At 32.5% G+C, this 26,252-nt stretch overlaps 1 protein-coding gene across 1 annotated transcript; it reads right to left on the bottom strand.

Annotated features, from left to right (window-relative positions):
• Positions 1-4,301: 4,301 nt before the first annotated feature.
• Positions 4,302-10,015, bottom strand: LOC107177164 (NAC domain-containing protein 19-like). The gene is made up of 4 exons (XM_052436045.1): positions 9,977-10,015; positions 4,935-5,415; positions 4,535-4,812; positions 4,302-4,448 (listed from the first exon to the last, which is right to left on the bottom strand). Exons 1-4 carry the CDS (start codon positions 10,013-10,015, stop codon positions 4,320-4,322), a joined length of 927 nt encoding a protein of 308 aa, XP_052292005.1. The 3' UTR covers positions 4,302-4,319.
• Positions 10,016-26,252: the final 16,237 nt, after the last annotated feature.

Raw genomic sequence — 26,252 nt, 5'->3', positions numbered from 1 at the left:
AAACCTTGAATTTAGAAAAATATTATGCCTCCTAATTGGAGCCCTTAGCTCTACATTTTTTAAGTTTATTTATTATTAATCTTCAATTAAATTATATTTCTTATAATTGTATCTCATAAAATACACTCATGAAATTGAGTGTCTTCAATAACTTCATATTTTATAATGTTAGTGAGTATTCATTTTTGTCAAAATATTCAAATCAAAAGCCTAACAGCACATAAAGTACGGAAGGTTTTCTAGTGAGTACCAATAATCACCATATTCCATATATATGGTGAAAGTCTTCGAAACATGATAAAATGCTATAACTCCCTATAAATAACATTAAATCTATGAATTAATTAAATAGTGCCACATGATATTGTGCTCACCTACTAAATCATTACTTCTTAAACATAGTAATTAATAAACTCACTTTATGTGTTCAAATTGCAGAAACACTGTAATATATTTATTCATGTAAATAAAAAGATTATTGAATTAAAATTTGTTCTCAAACTGGATAATGTGAACCCAACCCAAGACATTTTGCCTTTTTTTTTTTTTTCCAAGTCCGCAAAGATAAAAATAAACCTAGAAAGTAGTAATAACTTATGGGAAAACAAAATATAAAATTCATTGAACCAAATTAAAGGCAATAACTAGTATGTACATGATACCCTCATTTGCTTGAGTTGGTAGCAGGCATGATAATTTGTCTTAATTATGAGTAATGACTAATGACAATATCTTTGCCTATCTTTTTTCTGATTTTTCTTTTCATCTTTTCTGAATCCTATTGGTCGAAATCAAATTAAATTCTAATTAAATTTGGGATGGTTGGAATTTAATTTACAACCACCAATACTTTAGACTTGCGTTCACAATATTAATTTTCAAACTAATTTTATCATATTTGAATTTGATTATGTATCTTACCTCCTATATTCGTAGGGAAAGGATCAGCATTCCTTAAGATTAAATTTTAATCAATATTAAATTTTTTACACTAATTTTCATCCATTAAATCTAAAAAGGATGTATGGCCAAGACTTGATAAGGTTCAGTTAAATTTTGATTCATATTAATTTCTCTCTCTCAATTATACATATCTGTCTTTCCTCTAGCGTTTTTAGCTCCTATTTTTTTTCTCATCAATAGTTTCTGTTCTCCTCCCTCTAGGCTCTAGTGGACTCAAAAGTACTCTGAGAAACAATTAATCACCCAGTTTTTGGTTTAAAAAAAAAAAAACTAAAACAACAAGTCTCCATTGTATTGCCTTTCTATGATCAATGTCGAAAGTTCAATTGTTTGCTTCTATCCACTTCAATCAGATTAAAAAAAAGAAAAAATAGAGAAAAGGTAAAATTAATGGTTTTAATTTTTGGAAAGACCGAGAGAGAGAGGAGTCGGATACTCGGATTCAAGGAGAGAGAACAATATTTAAATCTTTGACATTAAATTCATTCAATTCTGACCCTTCATAAGTTGTCGATCTAACGGTCGAAAAATGTTATAAAGCATAGTGTAATTTTAAGGGATTGCTGTCCGCTTCCTTGTGTGTGTGTGTGTATACACATCTATGTCTATGCGTACAATGAAATCTCATAATTAAGTTCACAAAATAGAATTAAACACATTTGCGAAAGATAGATCAAAGACAGCGGCATCAATTCTCCGATTGGACTCTGATTCAATTTTCAATTTTCAAGCAAGTAAGTATTTTGATTTTTTTTAATTATTATTGCAATTGCTTTTCTTTTAGTTGTATATATTTAGTTAGCTTTTTGTAAAATAAAATTAAAAAAAAAAAAGAGCTGTGTTCACTGATATGTTATGACTAATGACCCAATTTGTTTTGCAGGTGTGAATTTATTCCTGTTTTGTCGCAGTGCAGCAGTGCTGGCCATGGAGGTGCACTTCCTTTCCCTCTATAGAATTCAAAAAATAATTAGTTAGTTCTACGAAATAAAACTCAGTAAGGTGGCGTTTGGTTTTTTATCTAAAATCTGAATAGACCTGAATTAATCTAAATTCTGAATAGATCTGAATGTCTGAATTTGAATAAAATGTTTATTTTTTTGTCTGAATCTCAGAAAATAAGTATTAAGTTGTTTGTTTTTTCAACTTAAAAAGCTGAAAATATGTACTTTTACACTTGTATCCTTATTAAATTTGAATGTCAAATAAATAATAAATTAAATACCACAATATTTTAACATTTATAAGTAAAACTATATTCAAGTGAATACATAATTATTTTAGAATTTTAATAAATAAAATATCATAAATTTTAATTTTTATCATATATAATATAAGAAAGAAAAAATAAGGAAATTTTTATGTGGGGTAAATGTCTATGGGTGAGTTTTGGGATAGACATGAAAAATAAATTATAAAGCAGGGATATTTTTGACATTAGCAAGTAATTGACTTAATTCAGATTTCTCCATTAAGTAAAAAGCCAAAAAAAAATTGGCTTATTTTATTAAGTCAAAATTATCTAAAAAGTCTCATTAAGTTATAAAAACAAACACTTCTAATTAACTTAAATAATTAAGTTAAGTCACTTTAAGTCATTAAGTTAAAAAACAAACGCCACCTAAGCATAAATAAATCTACTTTTAGGATAAAGATCATATTATGATCTGAGCTCTCATAAACTTTTAAAGATCTTGTGTCATGTGTATTTAAGTGATAATGTATGGGTATGATTTAACTTCTTCATTTTCTTTATTTATTAACTACCAATCACCATATGTATTTTTCCTTAGGAGGAGATCATATCATGAGAGAATCCTAATCCCTAATTTTATGCTTACATTATCTTTTTCCCTTTTATTTCTATCTTCTCTTTTTTTGGGGGAAAAAAATTCTTTATTAAATCCTTTTAGTTTCATAAATAGTCACACAAAATTATTGTAGTAAGCACAAGCATTTTATTAAAAAAACAAATTTAAAAAATAAGATCAAAAGTATTTTATAAATTATTTAGTAGTGATATTAATGTATCGGCGATATATTTAAATATTAATAAAATATGTTTTCACAAAATAATAATATAAAAATAAGTGCATAGTTGATGAAATTAACTTAGTTTGTAGTCCTTGAAGATCAGTAATAATTTCAATATTAATACATTAAAATTGTAGACCAATGTTAACTTTGACAGGAGACCAAAGGAAGAAAGTTGAAGTCAAAGGTTTGGGATGAGTTCACAAAGTATAAAAGAGAAGACGGAATCGAACGGGCTGCATGCAGTATTTGTGAGAAGGAGTTTGATGGTTCAAGCAAGAAAGGAACCACCCACCTGAAAAATCATTTAGAGTCAAAGAAATGCCGAGCCAAGAGAAAAGGAGATGATATTAATATTGGTGGGGATCAAGACAAATCAATCAAAACAAGAGATTTAGCAGCGGGTGATCTTATTAAACAGATCTTCAATGCCGAAGGAGGTACTATTACTGAGGATGATCTACGATCTTTAAACTCGAGAAAGGTTGAAGTACTCCAAGTCTACGAAGAAGAGAAGATAAACTTGGCCAATTTCTTAACAAACTCTCGTGTCGCTTCAGTTTAGAAAAATATTCGGTTGAAGGTGATCACTCTCTCTTGAAACTACACTATATTGATGATATTTGGGACAAGCAGAGCAAGATTATTACTCTTTTGAAGTGTACAGATTTAGAGAATTTCATTGAAGCTGTGAAACGAACGTGTTTCGATTGGAAGATCGATGGGAATATATGCTGTGTTGTTGATTTTGGTCGTCTAAAAGATGATGATAACCAAATTGAAAAGACGAATAGTTGGTTCAGTCAACGGGGTTCTCCTCCTTTTGGCGGCTTCCTATATAATGTTAACGACTTATTGTCTGATGTTGATATATTGCTCTCAGAAAGTTACGCAATTGACAGGATACGCCGCTGTGTTGATTATGGGTATAAGACGACGATATCCAATAAACTTAAGTTGCAAACTGCATCAGCTATAGCGAATTCCAAGGGCAAGAAAGCCATTTTCAAGGATGCTCCCATGCTGCAGAATCGATTTAATTACCATGAGATTAGAGTAAGGGTGTGTTTGGGATTGAGGTTAGGCAGTTGTAACTTAAAAAAATACAACATTAAAGTATTTGGTAAACACTAGCTGCTGTAACTTAGAAGCTATGCTGATATGACTTCTTACTTGTATAATAGAAAATCTATTATATCTTTAATAATGTTGTCAAAATTATTATTTAAAATTTATATTTACTACACATTACTAACTTTTATTTAATAGTTACAGTTTTTTTTTCATAGCAGATGTAGCTTAAAATGTACAGCACCTCAATCTCAAACACACCCTAAATTGATATAAAAGACATTTTCAAGAGACGTATATTCTATAAAGGACTGCTGAAGATGAAAAGTACCACTACTGCCCCTGCATTGAGATATTCTGCACAGAATCCAATCGTCTAACTGCAAATTAAACCCAATTAAAAAAAAAATCTTGTTAGAGAAGATTCTTAGGAAAATATCGAAGAAAAGGGTGATTATACTTTTACCTTGGAGCTGTCATTGTTGGGAGGAGGTTCGATGAGGCGATATTCGTGCATGATCCATTCGGTTTTGATGCCGTTTGGAGCATTGCCTTTGTAATAAACAAGAGCCTTTTTTATACCAGCAAGTTTGCAACCGGCAGTAGTGATAATCTTATCAGTTCCAGATCCTGCATCCTCCCAATACCCGACCCCGGTAACTCTATTGGGTTCGGACGCCTCTGGATTTTTCCTGTCCATAGGGCTGAAAAAGAACCATTCATAATCTCCAAACAGTGCCTTCGCTGCAACCCCAAGTCCCAACAGGAGGAAAAAAAGAAATAGTGCATAAATTTTCTTTATAGAAAATTTGAGGTAAAAAATAAATAAAATACTAAAGAAAACGTCGTTGAATTTGATTACTTACAAGGTAGTTCCCATGGCTCAAACTTGTAAAAATCAATTTCCGTGATAAAGTTTATGGACAAACGACGCCCTGCAACTTTGCGACGTAGAAAAAGAACTAGAAGTTCCTCATCAGTGGGGGAAAACCTAAAACACGGAGGCAGGGAAATCAGGTCATGGTCAAATACATCGCCATTATCTTCAACAGCAACAATAGGAGTAGCTAAATCTGTTGTTTTGAATGATGACGATTCATATTCATCCCCAGCGGCACCTCCTTTTCTCTTATTATTATTAGCTCGGCATCTGTCTAAATGGTTCTTGAGATGCGTGGTTCCTTTCTTGCTTGAACCGTCAAACGTCTTCTTACAGTGTTTACATTCAGCCTTTTCATTTCCGTCTTTGTCTTTGTACTTGCGTATCTCATCCCAAACCTTTGACTTCAACTTTCTTCTTTTATTATTCTCATTCTGTTCTGATCTCACCGCAATAATGCTGCTTCCCTGCCAAACATGACTTGAAATTTTATTAGTTACAACTCTTTTTTCTTTAAACATGACTTGCATACATGCTCAATTGCTCGACCAGCCTCATGAAACTACATGATTAATGCCCGTCAAATAAAAGATTCATGCTTACAATTAAAATTTTCAATATTTCGTTATTTGTCAGTGCATGTGACATTATTAAGTTGTACATCAACGGTAAAATGAAATAATAAAAAATTAAACAATTAAAAGAAAAAGAAGTTATTAATGTTATCAAACTTTGCTTTTGTTCATACGATGGAAATTCGTTTTCATGTTTACTTTTTATCCTATACATATGGGAATTAAATGTACCTATAGGCGACGTTGAAGAGTTGGAACTTCATCTTCATCAATCTTAAATTTTCACATGAAAGAGTTAAGAAAAACAAATGTAATCAAAATATAAAAAAGGATATAATTTTACTAATATATTTACAATTAAAATTCTACTAGGACTCACTTAGATTAATTCTTACTAAAGTACAATCTAGAATTCTCCCGTCACTAAGTTGGGGGGACATATCTACTCTACTCATAAATCAATGGGAAAGAAATTTGCTCCCACTTACTACACTTAAGGAGAGAAAGAGGAGTCACAGCACAAGGCTTGGACTCGAACCCATTTTTTATTGATAGATTTAAATTTTACCTTTTTTCAATAAACATTTTGTCATCTTCTACTAAGAGCAAAAGGTATATTTTCATGTCAAAGTAGTGTTAACACTACCATAGACCAGTAGTAGAACCTTATTAATCAACATTAATAATGTTGATAGGTCAACTTCATTAATCATTTTGCACAACAACAATTGAAAAATATAAAATTTAATTAAAATATTGTCTTAAGAAGGGCTTATTTTTTGACTTATTTAAAGTGACTTGACTTAATTAATTAAATTAATTAACGGTATTTATTTTTATAAATTAATGAGACTTTTCAGATAATTTTAACATGTCAAAGGTTTTATGACACCGTGTCATCATGTTTGTTATTAGTTGGGTGACTTTCATAGTGGTGGTTGTGCTAGAGGAAGGGAGAAAATATTCAATCATACGGAATGCTAAATTGAGAAGTTTTATTGAATGTGCTTTTGGTGTGCTAAGGGCTCATTTTTCAAGTCTAAAGAGGAGGGCACCGTCTCTTTGATGCACAGAGAAAAATGGTGGAGGCATCCATGGCATTACACAATTTTCTTTGCAAAATGTTAGTGGACAGTCCATTATTTGCCCAATATGACAATGATGAAGTCGAACTAGATAGTGTCCATGTCCATCAGAATCAAACAGCTCAATGCTAGCAACTCTTCAAGCATTGAAGATCAAAATTTCATTATGCAATTCCTAGATTAAATGGCAAATCAATTATTTCAATCATCATATCAGCTTTTGTCATATTACCTAATATTATTATGAATTTGTGATAAAATTTGAAACTTAAGGTATTTTATAGTTTATAATTCCAGAATCATTATGTATTCATTTGAAGATGATATATGTTATAGGGAATGTAAACTTAAACTATTGGCTTCAAAATGCCTGCACAAATTTTAATTCATTAATCTCATGTAATATAAAGTTGATAGTTGAATTAAATATTTAATCTAGAGAGAGAGAGAGAGAGAGAGAGAGAGGTACTTGTTGTCCATGGTGAGGATGTGTAGCGACTTGGCCATCATTACTTAAAGATATTCTTCCTTCGCTAAGAGATGACAAAGACCAAGACATCTCCTCGTCGCCTGGCATCATCTTCAAATATACGTCTGACATAAATTACCTAAACATTGAGAGAGACTTAAAAGAAAACTTATTCAAGTTAAAAAAAATAGAATTAAGATAATATCTATTAAAAATTAAGTAATGATACAAATACAATCAGTTTTGTACAATATGTATAAACTGATGTAGTATGAATAGATTGGCTAAAAAACGATCATAATAATAATAATTATTATTATTATTGATGTAGACCCATGATAATTTTATACAAATAAGCTTCTAATGACACATCAATTTGTACACACTTATTTGTATAAAGTAATTGAAACTCTATCATTACTTAAAAGTTAATTAGTGAATACCAAAGATAATAATACGAGAATAAAGATAAAAGTAGATTTCAACTAAAACATAACTACCAACATGGTTTGACTTAAATTGATTTTTTCTGATGATAAACTTAAATTTCTTTTAATTTCTTTCTCTTTAACGAAATTGAATCATATGAATTATCATCACATAACAAGTGGACATAGTATTATTTTCTGAGCAAAGTTTTGTGAAAATCTAAATCAACAACTGATCAAGCAAGGTCAAACTGATCAAGCATGAAAAAACTCCTTTTGTAGCAGCAAATTAAGTTTTATGAAAATCTAAATCAACAACATATATAACTCACCCGCTGTTCAAAAGTCAAAATTATAACTTGTTCCAGGAATGACTGAAAAAATAATACATCTCTACCTCCTCAATTAATTGGGAACTGAAAACAGAGAGCAAAAATACTTTATTACAGTGCTTTTGTCGAAGTTTTTGAGAAAAAATAACTAGTACTCAATATTTCTCACCAGGCTATTATCAAACAAATCTGGTTGATAGAAGTGAATCAGAGTTGCAGATCTGCTTCTATTATCTCTCTTTATACTTCCAAACTTTCTTCAATCAAAGAACTGACCCAAGTTCTATCTCTTAGAAGTGAGCCAATTTCGATGTTATGAGCTGTCAATGGGTATGTAATTGTGTATATTTATATAAAAGTATTCGAAGCTCCGTACGTATAAGGTTGAAAAGCTATTTAGAAACAGACTAAAATGGGGCAGTTGTTCTTTCCTTGCAATTTCAACCTGGTTGATGACGCCTATATGTGTCAATTAGCGTGACATCAAACTCATTGGTGGGGTGATTTTTATATGGAATTCCTATAGTTTATGAATATGACATTAATTTAGTTTGCATCAACCAATAATCTTTTAGGAATCTTAGAATATTTTTGAAAAATACATATTTATATGTTTTTTTTGTATTATTTGTTCGTAGTCCTAGGATTCTTTTTCTAAGAAAATGAGAAAAGAATTTAAAACATAGAAAGTTTGTGTTAGAGAATTGCAAATTTTTCTTTATTAGTAAAAATCTTTTTTCTTTTACGTCTTAGTTTAAAATATGGATTTCCAACATTTGTTGGTTTTATTTCTGCGAACAAGTTAATAAACTTAAGACCATTACAAATATCACGTACCGTTGCCGTGTAAGTGGACTCATGATTGGGAATTTGGTATCACTGGACTGAATCAAACGTTTAGAACCACTTTAAGCGAGTCAATAAAATATTAGAAATTTTTTGTTTTTCTGAATCACTAATATATATTCTATAATCAGAAGTTTATTGATATAACATAATTTAAATTTCTTCTCTCATAAGTATTAAAAAAACTATCCTACTCACAAATTAGTGAGAAAGATACTTAACCCTGTCTAATTTTAAATTAAAAAATATATATTTAAATTTATATAAAACTCCAACTGCTGCTCTCACATTTGGTTTTGCTCTGGCCGAGTGGCATAAAATACCAAACTGAATAGACCTTTTCATCATCCGACGATCCGATCCAGTGCAAATATTTTTTCATCTTTTACTTTTCTAGATGGTGATCCAACCCTGTCATTTTCCTGCATGTTAACAAAATAAAGACAGCATAAGACTTGAAGGATGCCAAAATAAAGACAGCATAAGAATTTGATGACTTGCAATCCTGAATGACGCCATGCCAAAAAGCAGGCAATCCCGAATGACACCATGCCAAAAAGTTTCAATAATGTGAACAGCCAATTAAATCATCGGAATTGACGTTTAGAATAAAATTCTACAGAAATCTTGTTAAGAATAAAATTCTTTTTCAACAAATCCTTGTGCGATCAATGGGAAGCACTTCTTTGGCTTTTTAACAACTATTTGCGTTTAGATTCTTTTTAATACACCGAATTTATTACATATACTTCTATTTTGCTTTTTTTTTTGGATTTATTTTCTTGGGAAAAAATTAGGATATATAACTATCAAAATTTTGAAAATAAGTGTCTCGAAATACTGATTAACTAGAAAATAAGGAAGGGGTTTTTATTAAATTATGGTCATCCTATGTGTGATGGATGAGAATGATGATCATGACATAGAAGTTTAATTAAAAAAGATATATAAAATGCTTTAATTATTTGTATTTGTTCTCAAAGTTTAAAATGGCAAAATTTATTCACAACTAACGAGCAATTTGTTGAATTACGAATGTCACTTACGGCCAGTTGACCCAACATACATCAGTGGGTAAGTCAGGAACCTCTAGTCGTCAACGGCCATAAGATCAGCACCACCGCCGGTCAGTTAATTGCAGACCTTATTATTGACTCCGTAAAACGAGCAGAGCAAAATTTGATGTGATCCAAAAACTATAAAACAAGATGAAATATGCAGATTACAGTAACTGAAAAAACATGCATCCATCAGCTAGTAAAAGTTTTAGCTGTATCAAGATGAGATATTCACCTGTGAAGCATCAAAGAACGTAAGAAACGTAGAAGCCATTCTCTTCCAAATGCCCAAAACCAAAAGGCAGCATGTACAGATATGCCCGGTACTATTTTTCATAACAGTCGAACATTTGATGCAGCATGTACAAATCTTAATCTATATAACTGAAAACAGCTTTGAAAACAGCAGCAGAAACATAGCAAATCAAATTTTCAGGTACTTGTTCCACAGTAAAGCAAGAAGTGACGAATACGATCAAAGTACCTAGTAGTTCAAATATTGACATATTGCATACTTTCAAATACCGAATTAAGGATAAACAGTGCTTTACTATCATAAAAATTTCTTTATTTCTAGAATTATGACTTTCTTATAAAGAATGAATATGAAAATTTCTTTATTAATCCAGACTTCTTGGCAACCACCCAAATATCTAATAAATAGGCAAAGCCAAAATTACGTATGAAACCGAGAAAATCTCATTAGCATTCTTACAAAAAAGATATATAACCCCTTTCCGCTAGTAGATTTCGTTGGTTTTAACAGTGAAAAAGGTATTATTCATTCACAGAAAGATGATATGTACGGTAAGAAGAGATGACAAGGATTGCCACGTCAGAGCAATTATCATATACAGCATGAGATGATTTGATGAGAAAATACAGTGAGAGTTCAATCTTGTTAAGATTATGTGATAATAGAGTGACATGTTATATTATCACATAATACAGTGTTAGAGAATCTTGAATATGGAGCATGGAAATGTCAAGATCAACTTCTTTTTAGTTGGATCATGTCCTTAATCAGTGTTGACATACTCAGTCTTGTGGTAAGCTCTCAAACTTCCTTTGAACATTGGAAAAGTTTGGAAAAGCAATTTGGATTTGAATCTATGGCAAAGAAGGTTCATCTGAAAATGCTTCTTAGTAATTCCAGGAAAGGATCTTTATCAATGACTGAGTATTTTATAAAACTCGAAACTGTGACTGATGGCCTTGCATTAGCTGGTGGTCTTGTGGGTGCATTGATCTCATTACTCATCTTATTACTGGATTAAATCACTCTTATTATCCAGTTGTTATTTACATTGAGGCAGACATGTTAAATATGGATCTAGGTGAAGAATATTCTATGCTGTTAACACATGAAGCTAGGCTTGAGAATAGTAAGTTCAATGAGAATAAAGAAATCAAAAGCAGTTATATAGCAAATGTAGCTCAGGCTGGAAATTTTCAGAAGAAAGGAGGTAACTCTAATAATCTTCAAGGAAACTGGAACAAAAGTGATGGCAATGGAATTTTAATTTTGGAAGATGCGGCTTTACTGGAAATGGAAAGGGAAACTATCAAGGACAAAACTCAAGCAGAGGCAATAACTGGAATGGTAACTTCAGAGGCATCCCTGGTGGATTCAACAATGGTTATGGCAGAGGAGATTTTGGTCCTGGTGGATATGGCAGAGGTGGTCCTAGTTCTACTGGTGTTGTTTGTCAAATCTACTTCAAATACAACCATACTACTGCTGAGTGCAGAAATTGATTCAACAAGAATTTCATCCCAAATTATCAACCTCACAGTTATTTTCTAGGTCAGCATCAAGGACCACGAGCAGCCTATACGATAACATCTGAAGTAGCAATAGATCAAGGTTGTTACATTGACAGTGGAGCAACTCACCATCTTACCAATTCTGTGCAAAACTTGAACGATGGTAAGCCTTACTTAGGCTCCAGCTACTTACTTATAGGAAATGGTCAAGTTTTACAAATCACACATGTCAGTTATACTTGTTTTTACGCTTCATTTGGTTCATATCTTCATCTTCAAGGCATATTACGTGTTCCTAAAGTCACTAAAAACCTCATCAGTGTCTCTAAACTCCTTACTGATAATAACATTACTATCGAGTTATATTTATGATGTTTGTTTTGTTAAGGACAAGGTGAAGGGAACATTGCTGGCTCAGGGAACTGCTAATCAGTGTCTCCAAACTCCTTACTGATAATAACAATTCATTTCATAAATTTTAAAGTAAACGGTAATATTCAATATCATAACTGCTTAAATAGAGATGGAGTACTTGCAGATAACAAGCCCGTCACTATCCTAATCCTGCCTGTCAAATAAATAAATAAATAAAGCAAAGAATCGCTGAAATTCTTTTCCTTTACTTTTCAAGGAAACAGAGGGAAGCTACTAACCATCCAACATTCGGACCAAATTTCGGAGCAGGGATAAGTCTCGTTTTATTCTCAACCAAGTCAAAGTTTCTTCACTACAATTTTTATTTTTATTTTTTTAACATTTGATTTGCATCAACCCGCAATCGGATCTAAAGCTCCGAAAGACAACATTGCTTTTATAAATCACTTTCCTTTGCCCCTGGGTTTGGTGGGTCACCCTGGCAAAAGTCTGAATATTCTGAAGGGTCAATTGATACAATATGAATTGATTTTTTTCCAGTTTCCACACATCACAAGCTAAACCATCCCACATTCGGAACAAATCTCGGATCTAAATACCAAGTACCATTGTGAGGATATCAGTACGTTACATGATTCTTCCTTTTCTTTTCTAACGGGTGGGTCCCACTAAGTTATTTTCTATTTTGTTAAAAATTATTAAATTGAAGCCACAAGTGTTGTATAAATAAGCTTTTAAGTGGTTGTAATTTTCCGTCCGGTCCTCTACCTTTTAAAATATTAAAGAGAAATCAAACTACCATCGGAGGATCCGTTAATGACTCGCCATTCTCTTTTATTCTTATAGGTGACACTGACAGCTACGAGAAAACAAACAAAGCCACAGTCCAAACGTTTGTAAAATGTCCTTTACTTTTTCGTCTGCAGCAGCACCAACCCACATTCGGATAAAAAAATCCGATATAGGCCATAAATAAAAAAAGTCCGATATAGGCCATATCTCCCCTATAAATCTGTGCATTGAATGCTTGTGCCCCAAACACACACGGAAACAAAATGCCCATTGCTTTAAGTCTCCAAGCATTTTTCACTTCAATCATAACCTTCATATCCGGCCGGCTCCGTCCTAGCTCAAACCCGCCGCCTTCTGCTTCGTCGACTGGCGATGACCCAGAATCTCAACAAGTTACTGCTCCAGTTCCAAATACTGAACCAAAGATCAACCCGAACCAGTTTCTGCTCCAGTGGCAAAATGTTGTGATGGCATTTTGCTTTACCTCAGCTATTGAAATAGCTGTCCTGTTTGAACAAACTAAATCATCCCCACTCTCTGTTTCTTTCTATTTGCTCTCTTTTGTCATCTTAATCATCTTTCTTTCACTCTTTGTTGCAAAATCTGTTGGCCAGAATTTTACTGTCACCTCACAAGTGTTGGAGAAAGTTGCAATATTCCTCGCTGCCACTTCATTCATCATCACTATTACAATCCCGTTTCCACTCCTGCTCAAATGCACCACATGGGCTCTGTATGCTCTCTGCTTGATCATCATCGTCATATGCAACAAACTCAAGTAGTTTTAAAAGTGAAAATGATCAGTCCAATGCAAACATCATTATTCATTTGTGTGGTTGAGGAGTACAAGACATACATACTCTTCTTCCTGGTGTTGTAGCTGTTGTCCTTATGTACTATTCATGATACACGGTGTGTAAGAATTCTTAATCGTTCATTTGTATCATTGTGTGTGTGTGTGTGTGTGTATGTACAAGTCTTGGTTTAGGACTTATTCGTTGTTGTTTTTGTTTTACATTTTTGCTTTAATTTGCTTTCAAGTGTACTGGACTGGCTATTGTTTTTCAGATTTTAATTTTGGCAGCTTTATCCGAAGTGAGTTCACTCCACGTCTCCACCATCATTTCTTGCTCATTTATTTTCTCAAAAACAGTATTACAACATGTTTAATGATCCAAGTCTGTTTTATACAAACACACACACACACCCAGATGATTCACTATACATGTACAAAAACGGACAGACAGATGATAGAAATTGCGTTGGGTCAAGCCCATAGTTCTGTTGAGAAATTGGGCAAAAAGAAGTAGAAGGAAATTGAATGGAGGCGTTAGTACCCCTTTAAGGAAATATATACATAAATCAGACTACTCTTAATAATACCTATTTTAATTCCTTAAGGAAATTCAAAGAACAAAATTCCTTTTTAACAAAACCTTTTTACATCATTTATTTCGCAGCTCTTGTGCGGTCAATGGGAATCACTTCTTTGGGTTTTGAACAACTATTTACATTTAGATTCTTTTTAATATACCGAGCTTATTAGATTTACGTCTATTATGCTTTTTGGTTTTTTGTTTACTTTTCTTGGGGAAAAAAATTAGGATATAAGTATCAAAATTTTGAAAATAAGTGTCTCGAAGTACTGATTTACTAGAAAATAATGAAGGGGTTTTATTGAATTATGGTCATCCTTAAGAATGATGATCATGATATACAAGTTTAATTAAAAAAGATATATAAACTTACGCCAATAGAGCTAAATTTGTAAATTTGAGAAAGGGATTTAACTAGAAGTTTTTTAAGGATGCTAGTGACTCAAGACAATTTTGTAATCATGGATTGGGTCAAGCCCATGAATACGAGTCCTTTAGAATTTATCTTATTTTACTATTTTAATAAACTTTAATTTTATTTTATTATTTCTCCTTTTTTCTTAATTATTGGTATTTGTTCTCATAAAGTTTAAAAAGGCAAACTTTATTGACAACTGCTCGTCTGAATACTTATAAGATTAATCCCTGGAATTTGTTTGAGTTACGAACGTCACTTACCACCACCACTTCCAGTAGCTGAGAAAGCATGCATCCATCAGCTAGAAAAGGTTTTAGCTGTATCAAGAAAAGAAATTCACCTCCGAAGCAGCAAAGAACATGACAAAACATACAAGCCATTCTCTTCCAAATGCCGAAAACCAAAAGGCAGTTATATAGATTTTAATTCAAATCAAATTCCTGAACATCAAATAAACCATTTTGTAAGTAGTAACTTCTATATCCATGTATTTCATGATATGCAATAAATCTGCTTCAGAGGAGCAAACTTTCATGTGGACATGCCCTCTAGCCAAGCGGTGAATGCCTGCTTGTATAACTGGAATGCAAAGACAGCTGCAGCTGCCTGTTACACACTGGAATCATTAGCAAAACTATTTTTCATAACAGTCGGACATTTGACGCAGCACGTTCAGATCTCAATCTATATAACTGTATTTTGCACTTTCACATGTCTGCCTAGACTACATGCTACACAACCAAACGACCAATCATATCAAGAGCATATATATTGAATTGTACAGAAGATGTTACTATTACATTTCTATCCACAGTTTACACACCTTTGCCCCAAAGCAGAAGAATACGTGCACTTTAAAATGCAGCATAGGATGCTTGAATCCTTATTTTTGTGCATTATGCAAGAGGATATTTTGAGCACTTATGCAAACAATTCAAAATAATGGTAACAAGGAACAGTTGTGAAAGAAAAGTTATAAATGATAACCAATACAGGTATAAGGTTTTACACTATAGGCAATCCACAGACAACCAGTCTTGTAATACAACTGTTAGGTGTTTACAGAACTACACTCTTTCCTTTTTTCCATTTCAACAGTGGTAGTCAAGTCTTAACCATAGCAGTAGTCAAGTCTAACAATCTTGTAATACAATTGTTCAATGTTCATAACCATACACTTGATGTCAGAGGCATGCATACGACAGTTAAACACACTAGATCAGTCCATGTAATAAAAGGTAAAGAAAGAAACTAATTGCAAAATGAAAGGAAAAGGATTACAGCAAATACAGGGAAAAAGGGAATTTGACAGCCATGAAAAAAGCAGCAGAAATATAGCAGCATCAAATTTTCAGGTAGTTGCCCCACAATAGGTAGTTATTTTCGGCATCAACCTTTCAGGTAGTACATAGTAGATTAAATATTGCATACTTTTGAATACCAAATTTTCCTTGATCAAATTGCAGAATTCTTGTACACAACCAAATCTCAAGAGGAAGTACTTCCCACAACCAAAATTTCTGCTAGTAAAAAGTACCAAGGATAAACAGTGTTAAAGTAAAATACTTCCCTATATTAGAAGAGCAAGGTAGAGAGATGTGAAGATGGTGAGGACAGAAAAATTGTGTGTTTTGAGTTTTCCCAAGTCTGTTATCATGGCTTTGGTATCCCCAAGAGTTGCATCCTTCTCCTAAGCACCGAGTTGTGAAGTCAAATTGTAAAAGCCAACATTACAAAAATAAAAAACAAGCTAAAGCATAGAACTCATTTCCAGCATGTTGCCTTTATCCAGTATAATTTCATCATAATCGACCCATAGGAAAGTTATTCCTAAACCAAATGAATAATGAATAAAAGAAACAAATAGCATCTTTGTATTTGTGTAATGTCACCTTAAAGTTCTAAAGTTTCCTTTATCTTTCTCCGATGTTTTCAACACATTTTATCTAAACTTGTATTATGTCACTATTACCTTCAATATCTGATCGAGGATGGTAGCCTGACACAGGGTGCACCAAATGTGGACATCTTAGCCGCCTCAAAACACATTAATGGGTATGCATTGATGTCAGGAACTTCAATGTCTTGTCCACATGTAGCAGGAATAGCAGCTCTTATCAAATCTCTATATCATGACCAATGCCCAGCAGCCACAAGATCATGCACCAGTTATTACTGGTCAGTCAATTTCAGACCATATGTAACACAAGTGGTGACACTGCAGCTTTCCAATCTGGAACAGACAGAATGAACATATACAAGAAGGGCTCAACATGGAAGGCAACAGACCCATTTGACATGGGAGCGGGCATGTAAATCTGAACAAGGCAATGATCCAGGGCCAGCATTTAATATTACAACAAAGGACTATATTCAATTCCTCTGCTTCATGGGTCACAACAACCCATCAACTAGTAGATTGCCAAAACCAAAATCAACTGCATGAAAAATAACCATCTCGGACTGAACCTTAACCTCCCATTTATTACTATCTCCAAATCTCCATAAAAATAAGAGTGACAGTAACAAGAAAGGTGACAAATGTCGGCACAATAATCAGCTTACAAAGCTCTAGTGGAGGCTCTATGTGGCACAAAAATGACAGTCAACCTTGAGTTCTAAGTTTCAACATGACCAACAAAATACTTTCCCTCAAAATCTACTACTGTTCCCATAAATTCTTTCAAATGGAAAAACAGAACACCTTAGACCTTATAGTATCATCGAAATCAGTACAGTAGACTATGAATATATATTTGATCATATCCAACATTCCCTTAACTCACAAAAACATTTCTTGCACTTCATAGCCACTCCAGCAACCAATTTTTCAATAAAGGCAGTGACAATAGAATGAAAGTTTGTCATTAAAGATATCAACATATTACTCTAGACAAGTTTCTCCCTCCCTGCACTGACCTCCCTACTCGGATAAATCGTGTTCATTGAGATAAACTCTCCAAATGAACAAGGAACATAAGAGAAACTCTATATAAAAGAGTAACACAATACAATTGAAGTGACTGCAAACAACTGCTTTCTTAGAATATAGTTTTAGTACATGACAACAAGATTAGCCTCCTCATAAATAGTCTCTTTAAGTCCACACCAGGAAATTAAAAAGACAAAATAGTAATGTAACCAACCAAAAGGAGCTGCCGGGCAAGTACAAAGGGTTACTCCCCACTAATCCATCAAATCTAAGCAGAATAATACTTTGATTTTAAAATACAATGTAGGATGAGAATTGTAGTTAAGATGCTATTTGCTTGCTAGTTTGATTTGCTACAAATCCAGAATAATTTGATCCATCACAATATCAGGACCATTTGCTCATAATCACAATTCACAAAAGCAGCATCATTTTCAGAGTGCTTAAAAGTTAGAATGAACAAAGCCAAAGGAAAGTTCAAAAGATCTGAATGAAAAAAACAAATAACCACAAGAAAGAGGGCCAGAAAAAGGACCTCTCGAATATCATCCATTTTTTCTTTTTTGATAACCTAGATTCCCGCACCGACCTGGACCATAGTTGCACACTGGACAGGTCCTAAACTGGGGGTTCAGCCTGGCGCCCCAACCCCATGACCTATGAGACAAGGGTGGAAAACCTATGACCTCGGTACAGCCAAGCACTAGATCCCAAGCCCTCAACCAACTGGGCTACTGCTTAGGGGGCGAATGTCATCCATTTGATTTGGCTATCATCAAAGCAACCTTCTGTACCACAACATAATAAATAAAGGAATGCTATCACACTTATTGCTTGAAATCCAACACAAAACAACTTAAGCAAATGTTACCACTTCTTCAAATAATTCTTTTTGTGTAAGATAAAAGAAAATCACATGAGGAGATAATTCCTTGACAGCCCAAAAACTACGATATCCAATATACCTCTATCCTCCACTACCAATTGCTGGCTATCCCAAAGCCAATTGCCGACACCAAAACATTGAGTTTGAAAAGCATTTATTCTCAAATTTTGAATATGGCTACAGAAATTATTTTCTACAAATATGACAATTCCTTTTCAGCCCTGTTCCCTATCCTGCAGTGAGAAAATGTCATTAACCCATACAATTTGCAAAACAAAACTATCCGGATGGTAGATTGAAGAAACAAATAGCAGGTTAATTGCAGAAGCAACATTTTTGCTAATAAAATTGCCAATAAAGCAGAAAAAAGATCGCATTCTTACAATTCAAAGAATAAAAAGAACACTGTGCAAAGCAACTGACAGAAGCAAAAGATAAGGTTCAGTGGCTCTACTAAAAACTTTTCCTAGTGCCATATTATCTGGACTAATGAAAAATATAGTTTAAAGCAAAATACACCCACTTGTTTGCCTGCCCCATTCTTTTGGCAGTGGAAACCTACCAACTACAGGGGCAGCAAATAACATCTTGATCTTGCAAAGAAACAAGGGAAGGGTAAACAAATACCGTATTCAAAAGAGTGAAGATCTTCCTTTCTCACCAATCCGTTCAAAAAAGTGACATCAATATAAAAAGAATCAAAGGGAAAAGATAAAATTTTAAATTTAACATTTCAAAAATGAAATTAATTTCATCCCACCAATTTCTTTCTCAAACCACATAGCCATTTCTGAAACAATTAATCCTCTTCATTAAGCCATATTACAACAGAACCAATGTCTTCCCCTTTTTTTTGGGCAGAAACCTATTAACCGCCAACCATCAAATACCATCTTGATCTTTTAAAGAAAGAAGCCAAGGGTTACAACATTCAAAAGTGTCAAGATTTTGCTTTCCCATTAGTCACACCAAAAAATGACATTGATATAAGCACAACTCAAAGGGAAAACATAAACTTTTAAGTTTAAAATTTCAGAAATGGCATTAATTTAAACCCACCAATGTCTTTCTTGACCCACATAGTTATTTCTGGGACAAGAAATCCCCATTAAGACTTGCTTTGATACATAGAACCAAAGCATCTTAGGGTTCTAAGTATCGAAAACTCAAAAGGACAAATCTTTGCCCAAAAATAAACGAAAAAAAACCCTCTGTGGACTCTTCCCTCTCCTCATTTTTTAAATCAGAAAATGACTAGTTGCTTGACAACCAACAAAAAATTTGGACCAAAAAAAAAAAAAGAAGTAGAAATGTCATAAGCTGAAAAGGATAACATATAATTAGATAGTTGCTTTGAAGAGGAGGATAAAAAAAATATCAACCATCTAGTGAAGAAAGCAACCCAATATGCAAAATAGGAAATTACCAGTTCCTTTTGCTTAGCAACCAAAAAGAAGCTTGGAAATAGAGGTAGAAGACATCAATTTTTAAATTTAAAAAATGGACATATATTTTTTGCAAAACAAAACTCCTTGGAAAGCAGATTGAAGGAGCAAATAGTGACCTAATCACAGATGCAAAAGTTTTGCTAAAAAATTTCCCAATAAAGCAGAAAAAATATCATTTTTTTGCTCAAAATATTAACCAAAGGGACATACTTATATTTCAACATATCTTCTTTTATCTCCTCTTTTCAAAATATTAAACACCAGCTTTCCTCTCAAATTTTTCAAATCAGAAAATGACAAGTTTCACAGCAACCACAACAAAGCATTTGGTTGGGAGAAAAAAAGGGCAAGTCAATAGTAAAAAAAAATGAAATTCTTATCAGCCTACACACTCTTCTAGACAACAGATAGCAGCTACACAAGGCAAAGCCAATAGTACGTATGACGAAACTCATAAAATCTCTCTAGCATTCTTACAATTCGGAAAATAAAAGGAACTCTGCTCAAAGGGAGCCAAAAATTGTTTCTTCACAAATGCCACATTTACGAAAAAAACTCAGAAAATCTCTCGAGCATTCTCCCAATTCAAAAAGGTGAAAGGAACTCCGGAAAGCAGCTTAAAGGAACAAAATTTGCTTCGTCACAAATGCCACATCAACGGTGAAACTCAGAAAATCTGTCCAGCATTCTTACATTCAAAAAATAAAAGGAAACCTGTGTGAAGTAGCTAAGACAAGCAAAAAATTGTTTCATCATGAATACCCATTTTTGCCAGGAAAGCCAAAAAGGAAGAAAAAAAATGTTTCAGTGGTTCTAATTAAAATTTACCAGAATGAAATCATCTGGAGTAATAATAAAAATATTTCTTACAACAAAATACACTCACTTGTTTGTCTTCTCCATTTTTCGGCATCTAATAACATCTTGATCTTGTAAAGAAACAAGGAAAGGGTATACAAATACCCTATTCAAAAGTGTCAATGTCTTCCTTTCCCACCAGTCCGACCAGAAAAATGACATTGATATAAAAACAACCCAGCAGAAAACATATAATTTTGAATCCAACATTTCAAAAACGTAATTAATTTAATCCCACCAGTTTCTTTCCTGAACCACATAGCGATTTCCGGAAAAATAAATCCCCATTAAGCCACATTACAACAGAACCAATGTCTTCTGGACTTGTATAGATATGCAGAACCAAAGCATCTTAGGGTTCCAAGTATCAAAAACTTAAAAGGACACACACTTGCTTGTCTTCCCCATATTTTTTGGGGCAGAAGCCAACCAACTACAACCAAGCATCACATACCATCTTGATCTTGCAAAGAAACAGGCCAAAGGTAAACAAACACCAAATTCAAAAGTGCCAAGATCTTCCTTTCCCACCAGTCCGACCAAGTCCGACCAAAAAAATGACCTCAGCATAAAAACTAAGAGAATAAAAAAATAAAAGGGAAAACATAAGTTTTTTAAATTTAACATTTCAAAACTGGCATTAATTTAAACACAACAATGTCTTTCTTAGCCCACGTAGCCATTTCTAGAACAAGAAATCCCCATTAAGTCACGTTATGACAGAACTAATGTCTTTCTTGACTCGCTTTGATATGTAGAACCAAACCATCTTAGGGTTCTAAGTATCAAAAACTCAAAAGGACAAATTTTTGCCCAAAAGAGTTAAATAAACAAAAACCCTCTGCTGGCTCTTTCCTTCCCACATTTTTTAAATCAGGAAATGAGCAGTTGCTCAGCAAACAACAAATGTTTGGATAAAAGAAAAAGCAAAATAGATACGTCTAAGCTTAAAAGGGAAAACATATGATCAAACATAAAATTGAAGGAAAAAAATAAATTACATCTTTGGATTTCTAAGTATTGAAAATAAACAGAAACCCTCTCTAAGGACAAGAATTATAAACAGAATGAAATAGATGGCTGCTTTGAAAAGGGAAAAAAAAAAGCTAGCCCAGATGCAAAATAGGAAATTACTAGTTTGTTTGGCTTAGCAACCAATAAAACATCTGGTCAAAATGAAAGAACCCACTTTAGTAGGAATTACATCATATCATTCACGGCCTTAACATTGGCCTAAGAAACTGGGAAATAGAAGTAGATTGATCATACCTAACAAATGTAAAAACAACTCAAAGGGAAAACATAAATTTTTAAGTTTCAAAAATGGCATTAATCCAAGCATCATGTTTCTTGACCCACTAGCCATTTCTGGAACAATAAATCCACATTAAACCACATTACAACAGAATCAGTCTCTTTCTTGACTTGCATTTATATGCAGAACCAAAGCATCTTAGGGTTCTAAATATCAAAATCTCAAAAGGACTAATCACTGCCCAAAAAAATTGAATAAACAAAATCCCTCAGCGGATACTTTTCTCCCCACATTTTCTAAATCAAGAAATGACATGGATGTGCCATGAACTTAAAAACGGTACACATAAAATCAAACTTAAAATATTAAACAGTTATAAACAGAATAGAATATTAATAATTGCTTTGAAGTAATAAGAAAAAAAATCTAACATCTAGTCAAGAAAACAACCCAAAGAGTAAATTATAAACATATCTGAAATCCAATGCTTCAATCGGTCTGCATACCCTCTGAGTAAAGAAATAACTGAAATATTCAAAAAAAAAAACAAGAAAGTGAGAAATAGAGGTAGATTGCTCATACCCATCAAATGTAAATCGTATAGAAATAAAAGGGCAGCTTTGTAGACACTTGCAACGTAGGCATTACGCAACGCGCGAACGCCTTTTTTTTTTTTTTTTTTTAAATTGGTTTCTTTGGCGGTTTCGAAAGCGCACCGTTTTCTCTAATTCAAAATTCAAAAACTACTTGAAATTTAAAAAAAAAAAAAAAAAAAAAAGAAAAGAAAAGTGGCCTTTTGAAATCAGATTTATTTTGGGTTTGGACCCAAAACCGTTTAGCTTTTAATTGACTTTCTTAGAATGTAAGAAGAAGAGCTGAACTATTGGCACCCCTTACATATGCTCTTTAAGCCCCCTCTTCGTTATATTTATTTTTGTCTCAAAAATACCTTTTTAATCGACACTACTAAGTCCTAATTTATTATTATTTCTTTTTCTAAGTTATTTTCTCACTTTTAAACATAGTCTTCTATTTATTTTCTTTGCAACATTCAATAAAAAACATTTAATTGATAAATTTATGAATGAAAATCATTGACTTGAAAATCATGGTCTGAAAACAATTTCTCAAGTATAAAAATAGTTTATTTGCAAAAGAAATGAAATAATATTGAAAAGAAATTATTTTAAATTTAGGCAAATAAATTAGATGTATGAGAGGTCATATGACATATCTCAACTCACAAAAAAAAAGGCCGAGAGAATGATGGATGATGAATCAGTTTGGAAAAAAAAAATTATTAACAAGCTTATGTGGTTTTAAAGAGTGTAAAAAAGAAAAAAAGGAAAAAAAGATGAACGGTTTAATTAGATTTAAATTTATCCTTAACTACAATTTTAGTAAAAAAAATTAAAAAATTAAAAAGGGTTTTATTAGGGGTGCCAATAGCTCCACTATAAAACAAAACCCACAATATCAGATTTTAATCGACTTTCTTCCATGTTATCGTTGGGTTACAAAGCCCACCAATACTTTAGTCTTGCTTTCACATTAAATTATTAATTTCTAATAGGGTGTTTATTTAGTTTTTACATTTTAGATTAAGTGTTTGTTCAATCTCTATATTTTGTAAAATGTCTTATAACATTATTTCTGTTGAGTATGCGACATTCATGTCCTTTTATTTTTTTTCTTTGCTTTATAGTCCTTACTACAATTTTAAAACAATATTCAATACATTTACAAAAATCTTGCCAATAATTATTTATAAAAAAATTATTTTTAAATAAATCTTAAAAGTGAAATAATAACAAAAAATTAAATTTATTTTTATTTAACTTCTAGGTTAATTTTTTAATTAATTATTTTATAGATAAATTAATTAATGTTCCTAAGATTATAGCTGTAAGGATATTATTGTAAAAGTAAAGTAAAATAAGAGCATGAGTGCCACCTATTTAACAATAGAGTAATGATACAGCCACAAACTCTTGTACAAACTTATTTTGTACAAACTGACGTGGCATTAATTCATTGGTTGAATGAAAATATAAATTAATAAAAACAAATCATGTGGGCCAAGTGATGTTTAATTCAACCAATGAATTAATGTCACATCAGTTTGTACAAAATAAGTTTGTACAAGAGTTTGTGACTGTATCATTACTCTTAACAATAATGGCGTCTTGAGGTATTTTATAAAATAGAGAGACTAACCAAATACCTAACCTAAAATATAGGAAATAAACAAATATTTACCGTTAATAGTAGCATATAAGATTTTAATTTGACTTGTCATGTTACCTCACATCCCCATGCATGTTTCAAATTGAGAAGTCAAATGATCCAACTAGTATAAGCACTGATCCCACGGATGGAGGTCATTACGAACCAACACAACCAATAAGATTCTTAAATGTTTTAGTTAGGTCAACTCTTATCATTTTCTCCTTATGTGATAAAAACTGAAAATCTTAGGTGTTGAACTAAAAAAACTCACTCGAAGGAACTGCTCTTCAAAACCTTGAATTTAGAAAAATATTATGCCGCCTAATTGGAGCCCTTAGCTCTACATTTTGTAAGTTTATTTAATTATTAATCTTCAATTAAATCATATTTCTTATAATTGTATGTCATAAAATATACCGATGAAATTGAGTTTCTCCAATAACTTCATATTTTATATAAGTTAGTGAATATTCATCTCTGTCAAAATATTCACATCAAAAGCCAACCAGCACTTAAAGCATGGAAGTGTTCTAGTGAGTACCAATAATCACCATATTCCATATATATAGTGAAAGCCTTGGAAACATAATAAAATTTTATAACTCCCCATGAATAACATTAAATCTGTGAATTAGCTAGATAGTGCCACATGATAGTGTCACTTACCATAAGGCGAACACCATTTCGTACTAAATCATTACTTCATAAACATCGTAATTAATTAACTCACTTTATGTATTAATTGCCATGGGGGATGAAATAGTAATTCTGACAATATTATTATTTTATTATTATATTTTTATACAAATAATTTTCATTTCCTTTTAAAATTAATGATTTTTAGAAATGAAAAATAAAAATGAATAATAATTTCTTAATACAATACATTATTGATCAGCTTTTATTCATTAATATGTTATATTTTTTTTTAATTGGAAATACAAATTAAACGTACATGGATATTTATTTCCACATCCAGCATCTAAAACTATATATGGTAATATTCAATATCATAACTGCTTAAAAAGGGGTGGGTTACTTGCGGATAACGACAACGAGAAAGCAAATGGCATAGAAAGCCCAAGCGACGCGTTTTATTGAGTCTGGGCTGACGTAGGATTGTTATGGTGGCAACAAAAGCAGTAGCCACAAGGAGGACTGCGCCATGGATATTTTTCATCTTTTTCTTTTGTCCAAATGGTGGGTCTAATCCTGTCATTTTCCTACACGTTAGCCAAAATAAACGAAAACAAAGACTTGAACTCTTGAAAGATGCCTATTGTCGGAGGATCCGATTGAATTTGATGGCATGCAGCAATTCTCGATCTTTTATAATTTTCAAGGAACCAGCGTGACGCTGACTATCCAACTTTCGGATCAAATTTCGGACTAGTGATAAGTCTTGTTTTATCATCAACCAAGCCAAGTTCCTTTGCTGCAATTTTTTTGACTTTTTGATTTGCAACAACCCAGAATCGGATACAAAGTTCGGATATAAAAGTACTGCTTTCATTAATCACCATCTTTGGCGTTTTGGGGTTGAGTGACATATGGCAAAAGTTTGAATATTCTGAAGAGCCAATTAAATAATCAGAGTTAAGGTTTTTTGCACACAACACAACCACCAAATATTGACTAGCATTGTAAGGGCATCCCCTAATAAATTTTCCTTTTTTTTTAAATTTTGACGGTAGACACCCATGGTTAAGAATTATTGATTGGGTAGAATTCCATTCCCTGACAATCTTCAATTTATTTTTAAAAATGTAAAAAATTCAAATTATTTTTGTTTTTCGTTGAAAGGACAATGACAAATTAAGGTATGAATTGATAAAAAAAAATTCTATTTTTTTAATAATAAATAGAGTTAAATTGATTTTTTTTCACACTTTTTGGGATAAATTAAAAATTGTTATTTTAAATAGAGGTAAATTGAATTTTACCCTTATTAGTTGAAAATAGTTTTCAAGTCATTAGAGGTTCGAATCTTTTGCCACTATTCTACCTTTCTAAATAATAGAAAGAAATATTGTACCAAAATAATAATAATAATAATAATAGAAAGAAATAGAAGTATAATCCGAGGATCCGATTCTTGGCCTACGGGTGCAGCTACAGCCTACAAGGAAACAAGCGACGCCACAGTCCTTAACTTATTGTCAAATGTCGTTCACT

This window comes from Citrus sinensis, chromosome 3 (assembly GCF_022201045.2).
Source record: "Citrus sinensis cultivar Valencia sweet orange chromosome 3, DVS_A1.0, whole genome shotgun sequence".
Lineage (NCBI taxonomy): Eukaryota > Viridiplantae > Streptophyta > Magnoliopsida > Sapindales > Rutaceae > Citrus > Citrus sinensis.
Note: the sequence above shows the minus strand (reverse complement) of the source record. Positions and strands in the feature narration are given on the sequence as shown.